At 32.2% G+C, this 26,660-nt stretch overlaps 2 protein-coding genes and 1 pseudogene across 3 annotated transcripts; 2 read left to right on the plus strand and 1 right to left on the minus strand.

Annotated features, from left to right (window-relative positions):
* Nucleotides 1-41: 41 nt before the first annotated feature.
* LOC129288150 (WD repeat-containing protein VIP3-like) lies at nucleotides 42-3,596 on the plus strand (annotated as a pseudogene).
* Nucleotides 3,597-4,438: 842 nt separating this feature from the next.
* On the plus strand, nucleotides 4,439-8,193 carry LOC129288589 (ribosome biogenesis protein NOP53-like). Its single transcript, XM_054925236.1, has 12 exons — nucleotides 4,439-4,792; nucleotides 5,250-5,422; nucleotides 5,542-5,590; nucleotides 5,670-5,695; nucleotides 5,794-5,874; nucleotides 5,967-6,077; nucleotides 6,352-6,428; nucleotides 6,980-7,099; nucleotides 7,184-7,306; nucleotides 7,417-7,483; nucleotides 7,595-7,671; nucleotides 7,947-8,193. The coding sequence occupies exons 1-12, from the start codon at nucleotides 4,624-4,626 to the stop codon at nucleotides 7,963-7,965; spliced, it is 1,092 nt and encodes a 363-aa protein (XP_054781211.1). The 5' UTR covers nucleotides 4,439-4,623; the 3' UTR covers nucleotides 7,966-8,193.
* Nucleotides 8,194-14,763: 6,570 nt separating this feature from the next.
* Nucleotides 14,764-17,885, minus strand: LOC129287562 (F-box/kelch-repeat protein At3g61590-like). 2 transcript variants are annotated; one of them, XM_054923767.1, is made up of 2 exons: nucleotides 16,826-17,885; nucleotides 14,764-16,214 (listed from the first exon to the last, which is right to left on the minus strand). In XM_054923767.1, exon 2 carries the CDS (start codon nucleotides 16,191-16,193, stop codon nucleotides 14,970-14,972), a length of 1,224 nt encoding a protein of 407 aa, XP_054779742.1. In that variant the 5' UTR covers nucleotides 16,194-16,214; nucleotides 16,826-17,885; the 3' UTR covers nucleotides 14,764-14,969. The 2 variants fall into 2 exon arrangements, with proteins under 2 accessions (XP_054779742.1, XP_054779741.1); XM_054923766.1 differs by having other exon boundaries at nucleotides 17,456-17,884.
* Between the last annotated feature and the right edge of the window lie 8,775 nt (nucleotides 17,886-26,660).

Raw genomic sequence — 26,660 nt, forward strand, 5'->3', positions numbered from 1 at the left:
CAGCGGCAACAGCCTCATTTGTCTGGAGGTTATATTTTTCTCGTTTCAATAGATGGCGAAGAAGTAACTCAAATTTTCATCGTCTGCATTTTTCTGCGGAAGCGAGAACACTTTGCCCTTTTAAGTCTGGGTATGCTGTTAGTCTGTCTAGTATTCCCACTTCTAATTTCCAATCCAGCCTCCTAGCTTTTATTCTTCAACGAGTTTCCCGTTTCATTGAAGCTTTCTTGATAATGGATTCAAGTGTGTAGGTATATCTGGAATTCTAAATCCTATTTTCTCTACGGCCACTACACGAATATAGGAAACTTTGGAAGCTGTTATGCTAGACCTATGGTTTCACAGCTCCAGTCCCTCTGAAACCATTATCTAGCTGTACGTAATGAGTTGAGAATGTTTAAAGTTCTTTTTTATTAATTTATATTATTTTATTACTGAAGCGTTATTAGTTAGGACTATTCACATGGCAGTATCAGCGTACATATATGTTTGTGTTTGAATAATGGTGAAAGTGTGGAGAACAGAACACATGGGTGAGTTCCCTGATGGAATTGGGTTAGGGTTTATGTTTGCAAACTTGAGTTTGGATTAACTTGATTTTTACAGACTTGATTCTGTTCAAAAGTGAGTTTATCGTACAGTGTAAAATTATCCAGTAACTATTTACACTGTTTTAACTTGAAACATTAATTTTTTTTTTGGGGTCAAGTTGAGACTATTATACCATTGTTAATTTTTTTCCCCCTTCCAATTAAGATAAATGTTGGAATTGAAAAATTCTTGCTTTTGATTAGTATAGATGGGACTTCATCTACTCACATAACAATCACAGTGGCGGTGTCATTTTATGTTTTTGCATTCTTTTGAAATGAATAATGGTAAAAGAATGAAGAATACATATGGGTGATTTCCTTGATGAGACTGGGAAAAGATCACCCTCATCTTCTCTCATTATGGTTCTTACAGGAGTAGTTGAAATCAGAAGTCCCTATGAAACTCGCAGGACTAAAATCTCTTGATAATGCTCATGATGACTCAGTGTGGGCAGTCACGTGGGTACCTGCCACTAGTTCCCGATCTCCCCTCCTCCTTACTGGATCGCTTGATGAGACTGTGAGGGTCTGGAGTTCTGATGAGCTTGTCCTCGAGAACACCAGCACTGGCCACTGCCTTGGAGTTGCTTCTGTGGCAGCTCATCCTCTTGGTACCATTGCAGCTTCTTCTTCCCTTGATAGCTTTGTTCGGATCTTTGATGTAGATTCCAATGCTACCATTGCCACTCTAGAAGCTCCACCATCTGAAGTCTGGCAAATGAGATTTGATCCTAAGGTAATGGAGAATAGACTGTCAATGACTATGCTTGCTTGGTTTCTATTTAAATGCTTCTGCAGTGAAAATGTAGATACCTAAAATAAGTTCAGACATTGAGAAATTGTGAATTTAACTTCTTTTAAGGGCAGTTGAGCTATGTAGGCCAATTATCATTGTTAAGATTGATTCGCATATTGCAGTATTTCCTGTTAGACTCATGTACTGCTTACTGCTCTAACTTAACCTTTCATAGACTATATCTTTTCACTTTGTCTTCTTATGTTTTCCCCATTCTTGTTAAGGTTTCTTCTGGTGGGAATTCGATGTCTCCAGTTGATCATTTCCACCTAGTATCAGTCTTTTTTGTCAATATAATAATTTGAGTGAGTTTAATATTCGAATTTAAGCACGCACTCAATGCTTATGATTTCTATATGTTCTTTCAGTGCTAGAATACAAAAGAGTGAGAATACTTGTATTCATTAATCATGATTCATGAAGGAAAGCAATACGAGGATTATATTTGATAGCTCAATAACTCAAAATGTTTATTTACCTTGATAGCTTACTTTTATTTTTAAATTATGTATATTTGTTTGTTTGTCCTCTTGATTACAGGGTGCGAAGCTATAAGTTTGTTTCTTTTTCATTTTCGCTTTCGTCTTTCTTAAATCAAAATGGCTACGAGTTTGTATAGTGGATGCTTGAAAGACAAATTTGGTTATTCTCTTTTATACCATCATATGCCTTTCAATTTGCTTATTTCAAGTGGAATGATGCTCTGTATCTTCAGTATCCAAGTTCGGTTTAAATGTTAGGAATAGTTGACTCTCAGTTCATGTCAAACTTTCAGAGTGTAATTTTTTTTGAACCGTTACAATCTGCACAGGTTGTGTTTCTGTAATTTGTATTGGACATTTATGTTGTGTTGTAATAGTTTCTTTATATCACCCGTCCGCATTACATATCCTAAACTAATCAATTTGGAAATTGATGAACATTTCAGTTTCTTGGCACCTTCATTTGGCATCAGTGCTGGAGGGACCTATTGTACTTGTTTTCAATGCACTACCCTTCTACTCCCAACTTCTAAACCTTGTGCCTTGTATGTGATTTAATAATGATTATGATGACGACGGCGATAATGATGTATGAATGACTTCAAAAGCAGATTGATTAAATATTATCATCTTTCTTCTTCCCAATTTCAGAAGGGATTATAATGGAAAGGATTAAAGTATCTGTTATTCCTTTTTCCTTTGCCTATCTTTGTTAAGCATGACATAAACATAAAACATGAAAGAATAGCATGTAGAATCCGAAGTGTCTGATTCTAATTGAAGTGTTGCTGCGTGTTTGATGCAATTTTTCAAAATGTGTCGAACACAATGTGGTTATCCTTTCTTTTGAACTATCTCCTTGTTTTGCTTGTGGAAAGTCTACCATCACATATGAATTACTCCTTTAATTACTTCCTTTACTTTTTTCTGTTGACTGTGTTAAGGTATGCCCCCTTTTGAACCCTTTCCATTTTAACAACACTAACTTTAACCCTGCGGCCAGGGTGCCATTCTGGCAGCTGCCGGTGGAGCTAGTGCATCTGTTAAGCTTTGGGACACTACCACTTGGCAAGTTGTTGCTGATCTAGCAATTCCTCGGCCTGAAGGACCCAAACCCACTGAGAAAAACAGCAGCAAGAAGTTTGTGCTATCAGTTGCATGGAGCCCTGATGGGCAACGACTTGCTTGCGGGTCTGTGGATGGCACCATTTCTGTGTTTGATGTGGCCCGAGCCAAATTTCTACACCACCTTGAAGGCCACGCCATGCCAGTTAGGTCACTTGTTTATTCCCCGCGTGAGCCTAGGCTTCTGTTTTCTGCTTCTGATGATGCTCAGGTCCACATGTATGATGCTGAGGGGAAAAGTCTGCTCGGGGCCATGTCAGGTCATGCAAGCTGGGTACTGTGTGTGGATGTTAGCCCAGATGGGGAAGCCATTGCGACAGGATCGAGTGATAAAACTGTTAGGCTGTGGGATCTTGGCATGAGGGCTTCTGTGCAGACAATGAGCAACCACACCGATCAAGTGTGGGGGGTGGCATTTAGACCACCTGGTGCTGGAGGCAACCAGGGCGAGGTGGTCGCCTTGCTAGTGTATCAGAAGACAAGAGCATATCACTGTATGATTATTCATGATTTAGGCGGTGGTTTCTGTAAATTGTAGTACTACTTCGGAAGATAGTTCACTACTTTCGTTTTTCATTTCAAGGGAATTCTTTAGTTTTAGTCTACATGATGCATCATTCATTCGCTTGAACTTCAATCACCAACTAGAGAACATCGTTGATTCGTTGGGGGCTTTTTTTTGGCCAAGGGCACCAACGATAGATGTTGTGATTTTTTTCATGCTAGGTTTTATGTTAGCTGGATGCCTAGACGTATGAACCGGAAAATCACAAAAGGAAAAAAAATATCTTTAAAACAAAATACATAAATGCAATACAATAAATAAGTCGGCAAATACTTCAGGCCCGGTGGTAAAATTACTATATTTATTGTGAATTTTTAAGGATTTAGATTTAGTGAATGATTTTAATACATTCACATAATGAATGTCCCATTTGCTATGATAACAATGGCTTGATTTAATTAAATGGTTATTAAAGAGTTTGTCACTTAATGTTAAAAAAAAAAAAATCTTAAACTTTTGGAAGAGATGTATAAGTAACGATGATTTTAATGATTTTTTTGAATTTTTTTTTAAAATATATTTTAATAATTTTTAAGTAATGAGAAAATGTAACATCTATAATTGAGTATTGAAATACTTATTGAATTAATGTATTTAAAACACTTATTAAATTCAAATCTTATTTTTGAAGGGGCAGAATTTTTTAAATCAGTTTTTATTGTGTTTGATAAATTTATTAAAAATTAGATACAATTGTCTTCATAGTTAATTCATTATATATAATATAAAAGCTTTAACATACCAAATATTCACAGCGTGTAATGTATTGTAAATTGTAATTGCAATTGTGAATTGTAAATGAATAAATAGGCAGAGAAAAATATAAGATTGAAAGATAATAAATATAAAACCATTCCCGTTTTTTCCCCCCCTTTTCTCCTACTTTGCCCCCAAACGCAGATGCAACCCTTATAAGGCTTCCATGCAATAGCTATAGCTTTCCCGCATCCCTGCAGCTTCCATCACTGTCAGCGGCGAAGCGTCGTCTCAGCATAATAATAGCGAGGATTCCAGAGTACCTTACAGAGAAGCTTAGAAATTCTTTTGGAGTTGGTGTAAATAATGGGAAAGAAAGCCAAAGGGTCAAGGAAGGGTAAGAAAGCTTGGAGGGCTAACATTGGTACGGAAGACATTGAAGACTTCGTTGAGAAATCAACTAAGGATGCTCTTTCTGGTGGCCCTGTGGATTCCGTTCCCAGCGAGTCTCTCTTTTATATCGACAAGTCTAAAGGCAATTACTTTTCCCTCTGTTTTTCTTTTCCCTTTAAATGTTATTTGCTATATTATTTCCATCCTATTCCTATGTTTGGTTTCTGTGGAAATTTGCGGTGGGGGTAACAGACAACTCAGTGGTCTGAAAATTTTATGAAGGAAGGTTGATTGATTATGTCTGAATGGAATCGATCTATCTGCTCTTTTTTATGCCCTTCCAGCTTCGATTTGGGATCTAATTTTGACTCATAACTATTTTGATCGCTTGTTTTAATTACTTCAGGAATTTATTTTGAGATGTGCAGTGTAGTTTCCGCAAGAAAGCTGGGAAGGTGGACGATAACAATTATTTGTATAATGCTTTTATGTTTGAAGTACAGTTTTAATCATGCCTCCCTTGATATTTTTAAGTCATAGTCATATGTTAATGATTATGTATTGTGTTTGTGTTAGGCTAAAGTAAACAATATTTGCAGATCTTTCGGTGAAAAAGAAGATTGAAAAACATAGGGAAAAAGTCCTTCGTTGTGACAGCTTGCTACAGAAGAACCCATTTTTAAACTCTGTGCCATCTTCAACTCTGAAGAAGTCCACTAAAAAGCACAAAGAAGTCCATTATGCGAAAGAGGCCACTCAGGATGACTTTAAGGTCTGTCAGCTGTTCATCCCCTAAATTTCCACTAATGGCAGTACTTCTTTTTCTCCCTTACCCGCAAAACTTCTTTAGAACTTGTTTAATTTACTTTTCCATGTCATGTTGTTTGTCAGGTTGATTCTGGCTCTGCTTCTGGCGTGTTTGATCTATGGGGAAATAGAGGTATATTACATTATATGCATGTTGCTATTTGTGCCTTTGTCTTTTTCTGTTATTAATATTGGATTTTTATATTTCACAGATGAGGACAATGCCAAGGTCAAAAGGGTAAAACAAATATCAAGATAGATTGTGTCTATGCATTGACAGTTTCATTTTACTGTATTGCGCTTTCTGTTTATAATTTGGTAGAGTTTGCCTAACAGGTATCAAAGCCTTCTCTTATTCCAGCCGTTGAAGTTGATCCTCCTGGATGCTCATTCAACCCCGCATTTGAAAGCCACCAGGTTCACTCTTGAGGAACTGTTCTTTGTTTTTCCTGTTTCCTTGTCTTGTAAAGACTAAACATGACATATTTAAATTTTGTTTGTTCAACCAGGATACATTAGCTTGTGCTGTTGCTCAAGAAATGCAGAAAATCTACAAAGATGAATTGGGACCTGAGCCTGTACCATTAGTTGTCCCTGGAGAAGCTATTGCGGAGGAAGATGTGAGTCTTTTTCTTTTCTTTTCTTTTTTGTTTTTAAATTCATGTACTTGTTGAATTTATCGATGTCCAATTATCATTCTTAGAAGCGTTGTTTTCCAACATTGAAAGTCTTAGATGTTGGGTACGTGACTTTACAATCTGCTTTTGTTCTTACCTTGAAAGTAGTCCTTTGGAACAATGATTTGCTCTTCATCATTTTCTTGAACTCTTTGTGATGCTTTAAATTGTCCTAATCTTTACCTGTATTCTGGCGACTACATGCAATTTTTTTCAGATGTATTTTCTTGACGTGGATGATGGCAGTGATGATGAAGACAATCTTGAAAATGAGGACACTGAATTAGAGAAGAGGTAGGGCTCTTAGCTTTAATTTTCCTGATCATGTTTTCCTCATGTTATGTTGTGATAATTTGCTCATGCAATTCAAATAAAATATTTTTCTTCCATTTCCCTTGAGGCACGTGGCATATACTTTCTTCTGGAAATCGATTTTGACCTTCTAATGCTTGATCACTAAATTTGAAGTCCTAATATTATGCTCTTTCAGTCCTTCTGAATATTCTCTGGCAAAAATAAAATAAACTAGGCCCTTCTGAACGTTAAATCAATTTTTGTTACCAGTTATTTTTTGTGATTAGCTAACTTATTGTTATAGCTTCTTCTTTAAACATTAATTAAAATTGTCGCAAGCATAAGTTTACTGTTTATTTGGAATACATACCTGATGCATATGTTCTTTACTTTGCATGTCAACGCTAAAAATACTTGATTCTTGCATCTAATCATTTGAATACATTTTATTAACACCCTGTATTAGTGTATATCATTTCTTTTATATGAACCCAACGGTTTATGAGATCAATAACTGATGAATTACATTGTTTCAACAAACTATGGGGCAGACCTACTAAAACAAAAAGAGTGACTCGAGTCAAGTTGAACAAGAGAGCAAGGCTCAAAGAGCAATTGAGGAAAGAGGCAGAAGCAAAGAAGTTGGAGCAATTGTCAAAAGAAATTGATAGGTAAGATATAGTCTTCTTGTCTTTCCCTCAAAAATAATAACTATGAAATTAAATTGAGTCAAATATGGTCATTGTGCCTTGCAGTGTACAAAATATCGTTCAAGAAATTGAGAAGGAAGATGAAGAGAAGAACAAAAAACGTCTCAGGAGACTTGTTGCTAAACAAGAGAGGCTGAAGTCACGTCCACCTCGTTTAGGAAAATACAAGTAAGCGATCTTCTATGCAAGTGTTCTTCCTTGTTTAGTGTACACTTGATATTTCCTGCCATCAAAAACCTCAAATCCATAGTCATAACTTTTGAATCTCGATTGAATAGATTTGAGCCTGAACCTGTTCAAGTTCTACTCTCTGAGGAGATAACAGGGTCCATCCGGAAGCTCAAGGTAGACTTGGAAATCTCTTTTACCTGAGTTTTTTTTTTTTTTTTTTTGAGGTGTCTACCTGTTTACATGCGTCACTCAACAGCATTCTGATTGATTTCTATTGGTATGAAGCCTTGTTCCACCCTGTTAAAGGATAGATATAATAGCCTACAGAAAAGAGGAGTGATTGTTCCAACTGGCCGAAGAAGGTTAGTACAAAAACTGCCCGTCTACTTCTGAATAGTCAGTCAAATAATAAGATAACCGTAAGGTTTCTTGATATTCTGTGGAGGATAATATTTGAAATTTGATTTTTTTCCCCCATGTTCAAGTAATACATGTATTCAGGGAGAGAAATGCACGGGGGCTCACATGTCACGTTTATCACTATATTTATGTCTCTTGAAATGCATTATTATCTAATTCACAATAGAAAATTCAATTCAAGCTGATAATGCTATGCTTGTTCGTGTGCATTGGGCAGGAAGTTAGGCAGGAAGTAGCCGTCACATTATTAACAGTTGCCAATTTTCGAGTGAAGATGGACTTGGCAACAGATGCAGAGTAAAAGATGAAGATGATCTACAACATGATAATTTTGTCTATCTTTTGATTTGCTTGATATCTTATTTTCTCTGGTTTACTATTCTCCTTTTGAAATTAAGAATGCTTTGCTAATGGCATGTGATAATTAAGATTCAAAATATAGTATAACTTGTGTGTTTTATTCCGATGGTGTGTTTGAATTTCAGTTAGGTAAAATTAATTGTGAAATGATTGATTGATATTATTAATTTTGATTATAATTAATTATGTTATAACGTAATTGTATTTGAATGTTATTTTCTGAAATTGATCTTGATAAAGTGCCTGTTTGGATATGTTAATGGAATCGCTTATACTTACTGAAACCATGATTTTGGTTAAAAAAAGAAAAAAGCACCCGAATACTTATTATACTTTTCTATAATCAATTATATTAACTTAAACCACATTCTGGCTGAAGCTAATGGGAGCTTCTTCTGAATTTCAATTTTACCTTTGCATGTATTTATTATGTCAGATAATTCACTTGTCAAATATATCCCTGAAGATTGTATTCAAAGTTGAAACAATAGTGATATCATTGGGGATCGGGGAGAAGTTCGTGGGCGTCATTCATTCATTCAGTTGTTACATAATACTAAATTATTAATATTGTTATATAATATGATTTAAGTTTTTATAATTAAGATGTATATGTTAAATTATTTAGATATTAAATGGATTAATATTATATATAATTATTCGTTAATTATAGTTCAACGAATTTAATCTTATATACCACTTTATTAGTGTGAAAAGCAACATCCCTTATAATAATTTGTACATTCAAAATTGATTTTTACACAATTATTCAAACATCTTATAGTGAATCAAAGTTATCACAGAATATATTGTATAACGTTGCAAAATTTCTATAAGATTGTTTTAACTACATCAGCATTTATTTATTTTATCATAATCAAAGAAGCTGGGTTTTAAATAGAAATTCAATGTTCAAGCCCTCCTAATATAAATAATATGGGAAAAAATAAGTTGTACTCCTATGAATCATAATATATTTTTTAAAAATCTTGCCTGATTCAAAATATAAGACATTAAATAATTTTTATATATTTTTTTAATTATGTTTCTGGCTTATTTATTACTCTTATTTTAAAAAATTATGTATTAAAATTTTAATTATTATTATCAAGACTCTTATATAGGATATCTAATAAGGGTATTAAAAAAAAGATATAGACATTTTAAAAAAAATTTAAAATTTCAACTAACATTGTTTATAAAAAATGAATTAGTTAACTATGACTTATACTATAATATGGAGGGACTATTATTTATATTTATTTTTTTATTGATTTAAAATTAATAAATGAACTTGATAAATTAGAGTGGGTAGATGTTAAAAGTTTTCTTTTTTTTTTTTTTCTTTTCAAACTCTAGTAAAGATGATAGGGTTGCTGAGTTTGATATTTTATATTTTTGATATTAATTTCTCATTAGACACCCAATAAGTTTCAAATATTTATTATCATATTGTCAATAAAATAAATTAACTTTAAATCGACTGCAAGAGCGAGAATCACACAAATCAGAGGCGACGTGCAAGAAGGAGAGATGAGAAGCTTGAGGGTGGAAGAAGGAACATGAAGGGGCGACGGAGCGGAGAAGAGTCTCAAGAGGTTGAGAGAGTGAACGAGTGGCGAGAGCGGCACTAGAGAGAGAGCAATCTAATATGAAGAGAAATCAAAATGGCTCTGATCTGAAACCCAAATCAAGAAAACAAAATCCGGACCCTGACAAACAAATCGTTGATATTCCTTATTGGCCTTGACTTGTTGCAGCAATCTGATCTGGATCAGCTTCCATGATTGAATATGGTGAGATGAGGAAGAAAAACGGATGTGTGGAACGACGAGGAAGAGCTATCGTGGCAAGTCATGTGGCTGCTAACTTTTAGATTAATGGTGAAAAAGCTAATGTTAACAGTTAATTTAATGCTTTTCTCATCACGGGAAAAATTTATATTTATAATATTTTGATATTGAGGCATTAGATTTAGAGTCGAAAATAAGAATTGAATTTGAAGAACTGAAATTAAAAACTTTATTTAAATAAGAATGAGTTTTAAATTTTAATTTTTTTAAAAATAATTAAATTTGAGGGCTTGACTCTCAGGCTCGAGTGACCCTTCAAGCTTGATTATATTATTATTAATTATTTTTTGATGGAATATACATTTAAAGCTAAGAAAGACTTATTCGCCTAAAGCCCCAATCTTACATACATTACATTATTATTAATTTTAATTTTTTTTAAAATTAATTTAATATAATTTAATAAATATCAATCTACAATATAAAATTTTTGATATTTTTTTATTTTTCTATAATTATTATGTTTGTATATTTATAAAAAATGAACTATTTTTTTAACTAAGATTTAAATTTTTTTAATAGATTTCTAAACATGTGTTGTTTAATTTTTAAAAATTATAAGAATTTTAATTTTTTAAAATTTTAAAATATTTTAATTAATTATAGTACTTAATTTTATTTTAATTATTTTAATTTTTTAAAATAAAGCTCACCGACCCAACCCTGAACCCTTCAAATAAGGATCGAGCTTAAAGACTCAAGTCCTTATGAGCCAAGCCCATAAAGGTTGAGTCTGTCCATTTCAACTCTAATTACATTATATTTTTAAATATTTTAAATTTTAATTATGTCTCAAAATTTTTTTTGAAACATATTAGTATTTTAACCTAAATAATTTTCATATCCAAGTTTTACTTCAAGTCTTTAATATCATTTAAAACATTTATTTACCATTCAAACTAAATATACAGTAACATCCTCAAAAATCAAAATATTCTTTTTAGAAAAGAGAATGAAAAGCAAGCTGATTATTTATTTATCAATTAAAATTGATATGAGTGGTAAGATTTTTTTATTTAAATAAATCATTGAAAATTAAAATCTATCCTGGTAACAATTTAATTAAAATATATTTATTCTAAAAATAACATTTAAGTGTCAACATAAAATTTATTTTAATATTTATATATATATATATATATATTTGGTTGTATGGATGGTGACAGCCACCTTTGCTAAAAGCCTAAAAAAAGTAAACTGTAAAAGGATGGACCCCACTTCTCCACCAACCCTGATAGGGCAGGTTTAAGCTTTAAATTGGCCTGAGTAAAATACAGTGTTGTACGGACAAAGCCCCCGCGAGGCACTTTATCTGTCCAGCAACGCAGGCTGCTATGCGACATGGAAAGTGGAGACCATCACATTAAATTATATTGGAGCTTAAAAAAAAAAAAAATTCAAATTGATTTGTGCACAATGAGAATAAATTAATAAACATACACGAGCAAGTCCCATCAATTGTTACTGCTAACGTGCTATCCTGCCTTCTTGTTCAAAAGGAACAACAAGATAACTTTCATGGAATCAAGATTTGCCAAAATTTCTACACACATAACTTTACAGTTTTATTTGAGATTACTAGGAATGGAATTCAAGCAATGAATGAAGTCATTTGTAATTTTTGTAACCGATCAAGCCTCTTGATTAATGTTCAAGAATCTTCCTTGCTCCTCAATCCAAAATGTTCTCTAGAATTTAAGCAGGAGATTGTTGATTTTTTTTTTTCAATATAACTAGCTAATTCTTTTGGTAAATACCCGTGTACGTGGATTCATGCTAAGCAAGACAAATCTTTAATTTTTTTCTCGAGTCATGAAACCCATTGTAAAAACTTTATCTTGTGCTACAATTCCTAATCATATATGTGATACCATTAATGCAAAACTTATTGATTTCTTTAGGAATACAATGATGGTAAGAAAAATATTCATCTTACAAAAGGGAAATTCTTTTTCCCCACTACTAAAGAGGGTGCTCTTGGATTAAGAAACACTAAAAATATGAATCTAGCTCTCTTGGCAAACAAATCTGGAAAGTGCTTAATGCTAAAGAGTATTCTATTCTTGAAAGCATAATCAAAATCAAATATTTTGATAATTTTAAATGGACAATTGTTCAAAATATCTCAATATCTTTTGATTTTGAAAAAGCATTTTCAAGACCTCTGACCTTATCAAAAACATCTTTCTTGACATGTTAGAAGTGGTAAATCTATTTCTCTATCTCATGAATGCTAATAGAAGCCAAACAATAGAGATCTAGCTAGAGAGCTGTGCATTTCCAAGGTCTTTGACTTAATCATCACAAATGCATCCCCTTGGATAGCAATTAAGTGGAACTCTTCTCCCAGTCACGAACTTTATGTTGGGGATAATGCAGATTTGATCTTGAAATTCCTACTTCTTTTACTAAATTGAATTACATTTATATCTAGGGACATGATGTTTACACTATCAAGGAAGGCTTTCAAAGAGTAGATACTTCAACATAAGCAAATGCTCTATCTAAAGAAAGCATTTAGAAGCTTCACCTCTCATTTAAAACTTTTCTCTTCATTTGGAAGGTTGTCCATGAGGTTTTTCTTACAAGAGATATCTTATAAAAACACCATCTCAATTCCACCCTGTTATCTGTTTTTAGCTGTGATTCTTCATAGACTCTCAATATATCTTTTGTGATTACCCTTACACTAGAGCTATTTGGTTTGGCTTTATGTCTATGTTCTCCTTTGATGTTTCAAACGGGGGGGTTTATTTCTTGGATCTTACAAATTTGTTGTGAACTCCATCACAATCAATAAGATCATCTCTTGGAAAGCATATTTTTTTCTAATTTACTTGATATGGTTCTACATAAATTGGGCTTTACATATAGGAAATATTATTTTTGTGGATCAAGTTATTCGTCAATTTCAAGGATTGTATTCTTTCCTCATAAATGCATGCAATTGAGATAATATTTACGGTGCCAGTACAAATAATTGCCACAAATTTCAAGAAGAAAAATCAACACCTACTTTATTTTGGCCTCATATTCAACTCGATCTTCCCATTTAGAGAGTCAAGCTTCAATTAATCAAGAAATGGAAAAAAGCCCATTGTGTTGTTCATTTGTCTCTCAATAGTGAAGTATGTGCTGAGATGATTTTCTGCAGTTCTGAATTTATATCTCTCCACTTTTTATGACTTTCTACTTTTGGGCACTCCTGTTTTGGATTCAAAATTTATCTTGAATTTTCTTTTAGCATTGGCTGAATCTGAGAACCTTGCATGTTTAGTAAAATAAGGAAATATGCTTCTGCCCTACAAGAAATCGCCTTTTTTACCAAGATGTCATGAGGCTCTTACAAGATTTTAACAGCTATAAAACTCAGAAATGTGATCCCAATATCTCTGTTTATCCCGCTTTTACCCTACCCAGTTGTTTTGTTAATTTTTTTTAACGCTATCCTTGTAGATACATTTTTCTTTTTTCTTTTTTGTTAATATATTTGACTTCTTACCCCAAAAAAAAAAAATCAATGCAGTCACATGCATGCCAGTCCCTAGATGATTTCCCCAATCAATTTTCTTATTAACCCAGTCTACGAAAATTTCCTCTTTCCCTTTCAGTTGCTACAAGATAAATTCAAAGCCAATATTGGAACTGTCAAAAAGATGCTTCAACACTAAGCGCTAAGCAGCATGCCCAAAAAAGGCCAAAAAAGGGAGGAAAAAAAAAAATACACTAAGCGCTACCGCTAAGCAGCCTTGCCTGACTATGCAAGAAGTTATCAGCAATCAGAGTTCAGCATATGCCTTGAAATTATCCTAGTTATAATCCTGAAAGGCTTGTGTTTCTTAGCAGATACTTGTTCCCATGATATATAAAAAGAGAAAGCAAGCATACAATGGAGGATGCATCCATAACAACATAGGTCCAAGCGCCATATTCTCCGAGCCATCCCCCAAAAACAAAGGAAAAAAAAAAAGTTAAAAAAGAGATTGTTCTTCAAATCCAAGGAGCTTGCTCCTATGTGGAAGAAGAGCTTGCTGTTTCTTCAAAGTATTTTGACACAAAATAACAGTCTCGGGGGTCTCAGCACCTTAATCCTATCCTATCCTATTAAGAGACCAGAGCGTCTAGAAAATTAAAAGGTCTCCGGATGAATCGTAAGAGTAAAATCTATGAAAAAGAATCTAGAATGCCCAACATAGAGGTCTTGTAGTTGTAAAGAGTTTCAAGTTGAAATTAGACCGTGTTTTGCGCTTCGTACGATTTAACACAAGTCACATTGTCTTTAATTTTATTAATTTCTGATAGATTCAAGAACCTTTTTAGGGGAGAGAAAGAGAGATCAGGACATAATCTAGGGAGAGCAGAAACAGAAGATAGGCGTGTCTTGAGGCACAAGGTTCCCCAGCCAAGTGCCAAGTCCTCATTTCTTAAGAAGGTTACATTTTACAATCAAAAACCGAAAAAATTTCTTTCAGTCAGACACCACCCAGCATTCTCCCATCTCACAAGCTCCTGTCCTGGACAAAAGCCTACTTCTACGATTGATAACCTTTTTCTCTTTTAAAAAGGTCAAGAGAAAATAAAAGAAACATTACTAGGATCACATGAATAAGCTTTTTCTTTCTTTTAAAAAAATCATGTTCCATAGTCACGATTTTACTGGACAGTAAAGGAACATCCAACTCCATCAAATGATTTCGCTTTGAAAACACTCCCTTCAGTAATACAGGGAGCAGACAACTAGGTTGACAATACATTTCATCGCAACAATAGGAAAAAGTGAAGAAAGTGGTCTTTTTTATTGGAGCAACAGTACAGATAGAATAAGGAACAGTAACGAAGTTCTGTAATATTTTTAAATTCTATTGATAATATTGCAGTATCCATGAAGAAAGAGCATTTTCAGCAAGTACACTTTGTATGAACTGTTGGAACCATCGAAATCATATTGAATTTAAACTTTGAGAGTAAAGAACAGAAACCTTCAGACAAATCTGTCAATCGTAGCTGTTGGCTGTAAGAGAAACAAACTACGGAGCAATTTCAAGCCTAGGCTCAAAGCAAAAGCCAGTGAAAAGCTGCAGTGGAAACCTTTTTGTCACGGGGCACTTCTGCGACCATTTCCATTGTCTATGGTTCATGTCAAATATCAGAAGCGCTGGAGCTCCATAACTTTGAATGTATATCAGATCATCCGTACCACTGCTAGCAAAGACATCATCAAGCTCTCCAAAGCCTTGGAAGAACTTGTGAGGCATTCTAGCAATCTCATCCCATTTCCTATCAATTAGAACCCAGATACCAATCCCTTTTATTATGTCAGGATGATCTTGTTTACCAATTCCCCCCACCATTACAAGCTTCTCCTTCAGATTCATCAGACGGCCACATGTTAGAGAACAAGGTACTGGAATAAAGCTCTTTGTCAAGGTGCCACGAGTAGAATGGTTGGAGATGTCATATGCAATTAGGGCATGGCGATTTTCTGGCAGACCACCCGCAGTTGAGTAAACTAAAAAGTAAAGCACTCCATTGCATATTACACTCTCATTACCACCTCTCCACCCGATCAAAACTTCTGTTAAAGTAGTCACCCAGGTCACTTTTTCTGAATTGTATATAAGAATTGAGACGTCCCACTGGGAAAAGTTTTCAGGGACTTGCTTCGATTTTATGATTGCAATGTTATAACTGTGTGATTCCCCATTCACTGAGATTGCTAATGCACTGTAATCAGAAAATTTCAAACCTGGGGGCTCCTCAAGCTTTTTGTAACGTCTAGTAATGGGGTTGCAAACATATAATTCACTTCTGCTATCATTGTCCATGAAGCAAGCCAAGCCATATGATGAAGCAATGAACCAATTAGAAGTACCAATGCAGGGAAGTTTCATACCATACCATTTCCGAAGGATGGGGTCAAAAGCATAACCAATGGGTTCATCAGAACTTGTAAACATAAAGTACCAAGGCTTGTGCGGCAGCAAATGTGAAAGGTGCCAGAAAAACCTTTCTGAGGCGACAACCTCATGCCATCGTTTACACACACAACCTGCTCTGAAAATGCTTGCAATGGGGAGATAGGCTAGGATTCGTTCCAATAACTCATCAGGCAAAATCACATTCAAATCCACAAAAAACTCAGCAGCTTCATTATCAACATCATCACCAAATTCTAGAAATGAATTACACTCTTTGGCCTCCCTTGACAAGTCATCACAGTAGTGGCTGACCCATGATGTTTCTCCAGCCATAGTAGTGTTGGAAGGAAATACCTGATAGATATATCAGCATGATAAAGGGCACATTCAATTGTAGAGGTCACGTTACAGTACATACTATAAAGAACATAAATAAGATTATATTCACCAAATAAAAAGGAAGGGGGGGAATCTCCATAAGGGGTAAACAAAAGACGAAGGGGATAAAATAGAAAATAAACATCAGATCTCTACAAACGGAGAAATATATCAAGAAAAATTCAACCCCTTTCTAGATGGGGTTATATTAAATCTGAACTTGAGAGGAGAAATGCATAGCCACAAGTTATTCATATTCCTTGTATTTTAAGAGTCCACATCCGGAGTTTACCTAAAGAATGATGCATGGAAACGATGTGCAAAACTTATAAAAGAGAATATCTAGGCTTGCCCCCATGCACTGGGAGTGATGTAAGAATCATTTGTTAAAGCCAATAGTAAATTATTCAAATTAGCCATAATTCAAATATGCTTGTTGCAGACTGCCAGGGAAGGCAATGCATGAAAATGCACGGAAGATAAAGACGACAATCCTATACATCACAACAATACTGCGCGAGAATAAAGCAAACAGAGAAAATTGTTTATAAATTCCGTTATCATAAAAAGCATCGGATTCTGCATACCAATTGGTAAGTTCAAAAGCACGCTCAAAATTCTACATGCTTTGCAGATTTCCTCGGATATTTGATCTCATAACAATAAACACAGAAAATATTTTGTCAAACAGAAAAAAGTAGCAAATTTTTCATATGATATAATATAACGTAAAACTCCTTATAAACAGAAGCAAGCATTGCAACTTACGGATTCTACACAGGTGGATATATAAGTATTCATTGAGAACGAAGAAATGATGTGAAAGCCATTTCTTAACCCAGCTCCCCCGCCCCGCCCCCACCAAAAAAAATAAAAAACAAAGGAAAGAAAGAAAGAAAGAAAAGAGCCCGTTAATCCAAAGAAAATTTCCACCATGATCCTATCATCAAACCATAAGAAGGTTGATATGATTCAAACAAACAGCACAGACGGGCAGAGAAAATCGAATGTTGAATACCCCATCAAGCAGACGCCTAATCCTCGCAATCCTGATAGCTAAAAATTTCTAGTCATCTCAAAATGATAACGCATCTTAAAAACACTTACAGATCAATGAAGACAGAGGAGCAATAAAAATTCCAGGAAACATTTCGTATATGAAAAAGAGAGAGCATTTTGAGAATTTGAAACCCATCACATACATACGCCCAACTTACTTAAAGCTATAACCCTCTTCCACTGTCACAGCGCAAATGAACCTGAGCAGATTCAGGGAGCTTCTAGGATTACAGAGAAGAGAAGAACAAATGGGGAAAGGAGGCGGTGTTGCGATTAATCATTCATCGAATAAAACAATTCACAGCAGCCTCAGCAAACATTGAACAGAAGGAACAAAATGGAATGGACTGCGTATAATTTTCCTTCAAATGGAAGAACAACGGTATGATGGGTTGCTCTAGATTTGGTTGATAAACAAGGCCAAGCAACAACACACAGTGAAATATAGAGAGAAATAAGTAGAGAGAGAAGTAAGAGACGGAGAAAGAGGCATGTTTTTATTGTTTCTTTTCTTTTTGGTTCCTATTCTTATACAAGAAAAACGACAGGCAAGGAATGGGGCGGGAGGGCGGTTTTTTCCGTAGGAATGGTGCTTTTTGTTGGCGAGGAAGAAGTGCGTGAGGCGCGTACCCTTGTGTTTTCGTGTGATTTTTGTAAGGGAAGGTTGAGGTGTCATTCAACGTGAACGTAGGCGACAATTTTATTTTGAGCGTTTCATGGATTATACAAACTAAGAACATGAATCATTTATGTTGGTTAAAAAAAAATTATATATGCCGTTTATTACTTATGAATTATAAATAATATAATATAATTTATTGTGATTTTTATATTTACTACTAATAGTAATACTTATATTGATATAATAGTGATATATTTTTAATCTTTCGAGGTGTAATTATTATTATTTTTAAAAATATCTTTATTAATAATGACTTTATATTTATTATAAGGTATTTGATAGGGGTAAATATGAAAAGATTAAATTAGTTTAAAAGTAAATAATTATTACTTTATTGAAAGATGAGATTCGGTTAAAAATATTTTAAATCTTTAAATGGAAGGAATATATATTTATTATAAATATTGTTCATAAATATTTTTAATATTAAATTTGAATCATCTATATTTAATCTGAATTATATAAATTGATAATCAAACTTAATGAAGAAAATAAAATTTCTTATTTAGTATAAAAATAAACATTTTAAATTTCAACAATCCAAATACACTACTGCTCAACAGAGAAACGTTGGAGGGATTTTCTTAGTAGAGAGAATTCAACTCCATCTAGAAGGGTTTTTAGTTTTTACAGATTAACGATCACCCTTAGATCAAAAAACTTTTAACAGCTCTGATTTAATACATTTGATAAAATAATAATAATAATAATAATAATAATAATAATAATAATTATTATTATTATTATTATTATTATTATTATTATTATTTTACATAAAAATATACAAATAAAATTATATGGTTTTAAATTGTTTGATTGGATCAAATTTTAATAGTTCAAATTTATTCATATATATTAACTGTTGAAAGTTTTTTTATCTAATAGTAATGAAGGGAATGAGAGACCCCTCTTCCATTCTTTATATACACACAAGCTCAAATCAAAGATCTCATAAATGCCAAGGAGTGTACTTGATTTCTACCTTCTCAAGAAAAAAAAAAAACATGTCACTCAAAGATGGCAAGCTTTCAACTTGCACGCGCACGTTAAAGTTAGAAGTTCCCAAGTAATCAAGCGATTGAGCCAATCCCATTACTCTGTCCAAACAATGAGAAGCAAGCAAGCATAAATAAATTAAAGGAGCAAAATCAATATAAATGTACTATGTTAATTATCACAAAATATAGAGCATTCGGGCAGCTCTCATATACGTTCATTAGCAAATTAAACAACACCAATACACACACACACACACACAATACTATATTACATATCCAAGATTTCGGTGGAACAGAAGAAATGCATGCAAAGATATGTACAAGATGAATTGAGGAAATTAAACTCATTTGATGCCCTAAACTGTTTAAAATGCAGTGCTCACCTTGATTTCTCCGAATGTTTAGTGTCTGTAGGTAGTTGCCATCGGGGCAGTGTCGCTATAGCTCCCTCTTTTCCTAATCTTTCTTTAGTTGCTTTTCTGGCTTTACCATCAGCTGATGCTACTTTGACTTTGTTGATTTTGCATCGCCCCTATATAATACAGCAAGGGAGTTCATATTCAATCTTATATTTTGTCTACATAAACATTGGTTAAGTTTCAACCAGAAAATGAAGATCTAAACATGTGACTCATAATATTTTGTTTGCTTATGAGAACGGAGTCAGACTCACGATCCATTTTGACTTAGCGTGTTGCTCTTTATCATTTTTGCTCTCGCATGATTCCATGCATAGCTCAGCCTACATATAGAATTGAACACGGCATTTTCTCTGGCAAAATTTATAAATATTATGGATTTGGATTAATTAATTAAGCCCAAATAAATTGATCTTTATAATCTTATGTGGATTATAATAGGTGGATCACAAGTAATCCCAATAAACAAAGGCCCAACCTATAACTATGTTCCCTATCTCTTAATTGATTGAGTTAAAGATAATGTAAAATTTTATTATTTAATTAATTATTAAAGCGGCTATTTAATGTGATCCATATAATATGATCAATTAATAACTAATAAATATGACTCTTTTCATCTTTTCTATTATCTTTGCACTCACTAAAAAACTATAGAAGTCTAATAAATTGTGTGTCTGCGTATAGCCTATACTCGAGGTAAGTGAGGTATCACAATTAGTCATAAATTCTTCATACGTATATTACTTTGCATGATCTTATGTGTCTTATATGGATTGAGATACTTACATTAACATTTTCTTGCTCTGCAAGTAGTGTGAATTTGAATATAGAATCACTGTTATAAGTTTGAGTTAACTCAAAACGACAAACATGGCCTCCCAATGTGCCATATAACAGTGAAGCCATTTTGAAAAGTTGAACCAAAATATGATCCAATTTGTGGTTTTTTTATTGCAAGTTACATTCATGTAACAGTAAATCATGATGCTGTCTCCATTCTTCATGTTTTGGTTTCTTCTTCTTCAATCTCTTTCTTTGCCGACACAATAGAAGCTGCTCCTGCGTAAAACAAAAACAGGAACGGCTCGTAATTTACACACACACACACACACAAGGCATAACTATATCTTCAGACGTACTTCATCTATTATATTCAACAGAACAATTTTAGTCTTAGAAGAAGAGCGGTCGACCAGTTCATTTTCACAATAAATTTATAGCTTAATTTTTTTTCAATATTTATTACATCTTTTTTAAAAATTTATCATCATTTGAACTATATTTAGGAAACAACATCCACTTCTTGATCAAGTGTTGCATGATTATACACACACACACGTACACACACATGTATACACACACACACACACACACACACACATATATATATATAGTGGCAGCACCACTATTATATTGCAGATCGAAGGGCTCTTTCCAGAGAACGCATGCTCTCTTGCGCACGATAAGTCAGGCCTCACTTTCTATTACTTCGTTGAAAATTCTCTCCACCATATATACTAAATCAAACCATTAGACACACACTCTTAATTTTAATTTGTTCCTTTCGAAGTCTTAAATTTTAGAAGAAAATTATAAGTTTTACGGTAAATTAAAGAGAAATGTAAATTTAGACCAAGCAAATTAAAGCAATCTGAAGGAACCAAAATACTGCAATACTGTTAAAGGATATAGTTTTAATTAAGAATAGTGAGCAAGTCATGAATAATTACGTGAATGATACTGTATATCTTCTGGATCGAACTCAATATAAATATAAGGGCATTGGTTATATTCCGGTTGGAAATTAAACTAGTATAGTAATTGAGGACTTTTTTTTTTCCCTGACGACTGCACATTCTAGAAACCCTAATTGACCCACTCTTTCTTTTGCAGCTTTTTCTTTGTCATTTTAGCTTTTCCACAACCTGTTTTCTCTCTGTAAAGGTCACACGAATCAAAGTAGGTTAAAAGTTAAAGGAACAGGAGGTTGATGATGACTTATTTGAGCAATCTCTCTCTTCTTTTTTTTTTAATTCCATTTATTTACCATTTACGCATTAATTCTGCATCCAACGTCAACGTTTGAATTTAAAATTTGATGGTGGGTCGAGATGTCACAGAGAAGAGGCAATTTATTTAATATCGAGCTTTAATTTGACAGATCGAAACCATTAACTGGTTCTATAAAGTCGTGTAGAAAGTAGAGTGATCGGTTTCTTCCTCTTCTCTCCTTTCTTAACTAAATAATAATGATCATAAGGTCACGACCGAGAAGGCACCTGCGGAAAAAGTCAAATGTTTATGGAGGCCATTGTGTTGTTATGTGTCATTTATTATTGTTCTGACATCACCGAATGAGATTTTAGGTTCATTGTGTTATATGAAAATAATTAATTTTCATGAAAAGAATATACGTAAATCTTTTGGATTCTAACATAGCATCAAGAAATAATAAAAATAAGAGAGAGAATTATCAAAAGCTGTTAAAGAATGTCCTTATTCCATTCTGAATTATAAGTATGTCCTCGATAAATTATTTAATGACATTTAAAATTAATTTTTTTATTTTTATTAGTAGGAGTATTTACAATAGTTTTTAGCTATGTTTGAAATATGATTATTTTTAATAAGAGAATACTTATAAATAATAAAAAAATAGACATTCTTTTCATATTTACTTTTATTTATATAGGGTTATTTTAATTTAAAATTTCATTAATTAGACTCCTACTTAAAGGCATCATTGAAAAAATTGTATAAATTACATTTTAAAATACTCTAAATGCCTTATATTTATAAATTATAAATATTATATAATTCAAAAAATTGTCTTATAATAATACTTATGGAATGGGGTAAGAATACGGGGGAAAACAAGACATTCAGTAAATCACTTAGTCATGTCATGGCAATTATATTTAAGGTGTAACTGTGGAATTAGCTGAAACGATGCCGTTTTGTATTATGAGGGTTGACATTAATGAATGAATCGTTTGCTTTCATTGATTAACAGCGTAACCTCAGGTTATAAGATCAGGAATCACAATGTTTAACAACGTCCTTTCACTACTAAACAATTCGAAGTCCATAATTTTGACTATGAATCAAAGCATGAGAAAAAGGTTAATTAAAAGAAGGGGAGAGAATTGAGAGAAAGTTACACCGGAACAAAATATAAGTAGGTCGACGAATCTCCAAGATGCATGTTTTATATTGGAGGTCGCAAACTAAAACTAGAAAATATCCTTGTGTTGTACGAGTATCAAGAAAGGATCGATACTGTATACAAATATTATTTTTGATAATAAATTTATATGATAAAAAAAAGAAAGAAAAAGGTATAACATTGAAAAATATTTTTTATTAATAATATGATATTTAGATGGACGGATATATATTTTTAAATTTATTACGGGTTAGTTTATGAAGCTTTAAAATTTGTATTTGTAGAGAAAAAAATTAATCCGTTATTCAATTAAATAGTGAATCAAATTTTATCACTTTCAAAAAAATTTAATTTTTATCTTTTTCATAAATAACTTAATATTAATAACTACAATTTTAAATTATACTTTCCCCTTTTCCTCCCAAAAAAAATTATTTGCATTCCATTAAAATTTTAAATATATGCTAAAGTATACTTTTGGTCTATTAACTTTACATAGTTTTATTTTAATTCTTTAATTTTAGGGAAAACATACTTTTTAGTTTTTGCACTTTGCTCGTATCTTGCTATAGATCCTTATATTTTTTTTAATATTTTTGATCCCTACACTTTCATTTTTTAGCATTTTACGTTAATTCAAGGTCTCTATACTTTATTTATTTTATTTATTTAGGAATTTAGAACACCGAAAAGTGAAAGTGTAGGGACTCAAAATATAAAAAAAAATGTAAAGACCTATAGCAAAATATGAGCAAAGTGTAGAGACCAAAATATATATTTTTCCTTAATTTTATAAAGGGTTGATATGTAATTTAAACCCTAAATCATAGGTCCATAGGCAATTTAAATCGTAAACTTTTAAAAAATATATTTTAAATCTTAAACAATTAAAATTAGAGCAATTTCACTCCCACCATTAATTTTAAGCAAACATCCATTAAATTGAGCTTAATGTACAATTTTCACCAAATTTTATTTTGTTAAAATCACACATTAGGCCTTAATTTTAAAAAAACTAACAGAAATTTAACTTTGAAAATAAAATTGTCCCAATTTTAATTTTTTATAATTTAGAATATATCTTTTAAAAGTTTAGGGTTAAAATCATCCCTAAACCTATAGTTCAGGGTTGAAATTACATATTAATCCTTTTATAAAATGTGTTTTCGGTCCTTTAACCATTACCCTATTAGTTTTATCATAAAAATATTTTACATTGAACTTTTAAATATTAATACAATATTTTCAAAAAGTGGCTTATAAAAAAATAATCATTTTAAAAGTATATTTTAGCCTATTTAAAAATATAACCTTCTTATATATTGATTATAAAAATAAATGTTCTAAACTTTACAATTTAATTTTAATAAAAACTTTTATAATATATCAAATTCAGTTTTGTGGGTGAATATGATATTTAGATGGAGGAATATATCTTTTTATATTTATTAAGGATTAGTTGATGAAATTTTAAAAATTATATTGACAGGTAAAAAATTAATCAATTATTGAATTATAAATTTTAGAGATGAAATCTTGGTGAACAAATAATTATATTTAATGGAGCATGTGCTTGTTTTTAAAGTAAGCATAAATCCTTGATCAAAAAAGAATAGATCGATGAAAATTTATAATTTTATAATTGATATTGTAAGTAAAAAAATATGATATTCATATGAGTAATTTTTAGTTTGTTATTATTATTCGGAATAAAAAAGTATATTTAAAACTATATTTATAATGGGCATGAGAGGGAGTGAATCAAACTTTATGACCCTCAAAGAGTTTTGATTTTTATCTTCTCCCCTTATATTTTTAATATCTTATTAAAAAAATGTCTTATATTTTTAAATGGATCAAGAAAGTAATATTATTTAATAAGTATTTCTTATTTATGTTAGACTAATTAAGAAGCTTGTCATCATGAACATATAAAAATATATGAGAAATGCTAAACTAATAAAGATTTCTAAATATTGAAAATTATCATTCTTTTACAAACAAAGTAAAAAAAGAAAAGAAAAGAAAAAGAAAAAAGAAAATTTTCATTCAACCCAGAGGAGTTGAATAGCCCGTCAAAAATTGAAGAAGTGCAAATACCGAAGCATTAGTCATTAGGAACGAGGTAAAAATGTGATAGTGATCTTAATTTAACAATTTAATCAACAAGATAAAAATGTGATGATGAGTTTAATTGACCAATTAAATTTCATTCACTAAGATTTGAAAATATAAAATACACTCAAAAGATTTGAAGATATAAATAGATAGATTGAATTGAATATTAAGTTATACAAAAGGCAGTAGATGGCAATGCAATTAAATTCACATCTATGTGAGATTAGATTAACATTAGAGAAGAGCGCGTCTTGCGCATGAGAGCTGCGGAGGGTTTCGACCCTTCCCTAACTTCTGGAGGGTTCTCCACGTGCTGGAGTATATCGGCAGTGGCATCTCTTTCTCAACAAAGGCCGAGTGTGCGGCTTAGATGGCTTTGGCTTGGGGGCGCTAGTGAGGGTTTTCAAATAGTGGCAGTGCCGATTTGGAGAGAGTGTAGCCCTGCACTTTTTCAAACCATCATTTATCAACCTACCACGATAAACGGTGTCTATCATGATGATTAAATACTAAAACTTATCCCCTAAAAAAGTTTACCATGATAAGAATAGTCTATCATACTAAAAAAAATTTAAAACTAACTTTAAAAATTTTACCATGATAAAAAAATTTTTAATTAAATAAACAATTTTAAAATCGAGTATTATGGTAAAAAAGGTCTTATCATGATAGAAAAAATTAAACTTAATAAATAAAATTTACCATGATAAATATTAGTTTACTAAAATATCAAAGTCAAGCTAATAGGATCTCATTTTCAAAGCAATAGTTTACATTTCAAATATTGTAATAACATTTCAAATATTGTAATAAATTATAACTGATATAAAAACATAGAGTTCTCAAGGGCAAAGTTTAGACTAAAACATTACATCTTTTCCCGTCAAATATTCCACTATAGTGATTCAAGTGTCCGTCCAAAAGATTTAACATAATCAATATAGGCTTTGGCTTGATACATAATACATCCAATGTATAAATTTAGTTTACATCTATTGTTTGGTGCCCAAACATTTAATCATCACAATACAAACCTCAGACAAACCTTGGATTGAACAACTTGACCACAAAACGTTTATTTACAAAAACATATACACATGTCACAACCATTGTCACAACTGAGCATACTTATAATTGAATTATAACCACTCAACACAATTTACATAAAGTTAGGTATAATAAATTCATTCTCAAAACACATACAAATCATTAACCATAACTTAAGACCGTGAGTGTCAAACATAAATGTCATGCATGGTTAACATATTAAGAATCTATCAAAATATAATAAACATTCTTATAAAATATAATAATCACAAGAAACGGGACACAAAGGTCTCAATAACCAAGCCTACTATGTTATAATACATGTTGTGCAATTAATCATATAACTGCTAAGTAGGACATGCAAAATAATATCCAAACAATTTAATTTAAACAAATTCCAAATGATTCTGTATATAACCAAACAAAATATGTAAGGCTACCACCTTATCTCCTTTAGAATTGAAGTCCATGCCCAACGCTTAACTAACTTGGTTGAAAATAAGCCAGCTCAAGTGATAAAGTATCACTCTTGGATCAGATAAGGGTATACCACGTGGTATATATATTTTCGAGCAGTAAGTCTCTTAAATAACCACCCACAACAGAATAATTCATGCATATATGATTTCCAAACAAGTATAAATTCTAGACAGTGTTACACTCTTCCAAACATGAAAATTCCATACCAAACATAATTATATATACATATATATATTCATCCCACCAGCAAATTATCTCTAAACAGTAATTATACATTTTTAAATTATATTTTCAAACAACACTTAATTTAAATAATATACACACAACTAATCACACAACACATACTACAACATAATAGTGAAGGTTATCTTTGCTCTTTGTAAGCAAGTTTCCCTAGACAAGCGAATTATCACTATCAACAACTCTAACACCATGCTTTACATAATATTT

The sequence above is a fragment of the Prosopis cineraria genome, unplaced genomic scaffold (assembly GCF_029017545.1).
Source record: "Prosopis cineraria cultivar Desert tree isolate PC_DT_omini unplaced genomic scaffold, ASM2901754v1 PC12, whole genome shotgun sequence".
In the NCBI taxonomy this organism is placed as follows: Eukaryota; Viridiplantae; Streptophyta; class Magnoliopsida; order Fabales; family Fabaceae; genus Prosopis; species Prosopis cineraria.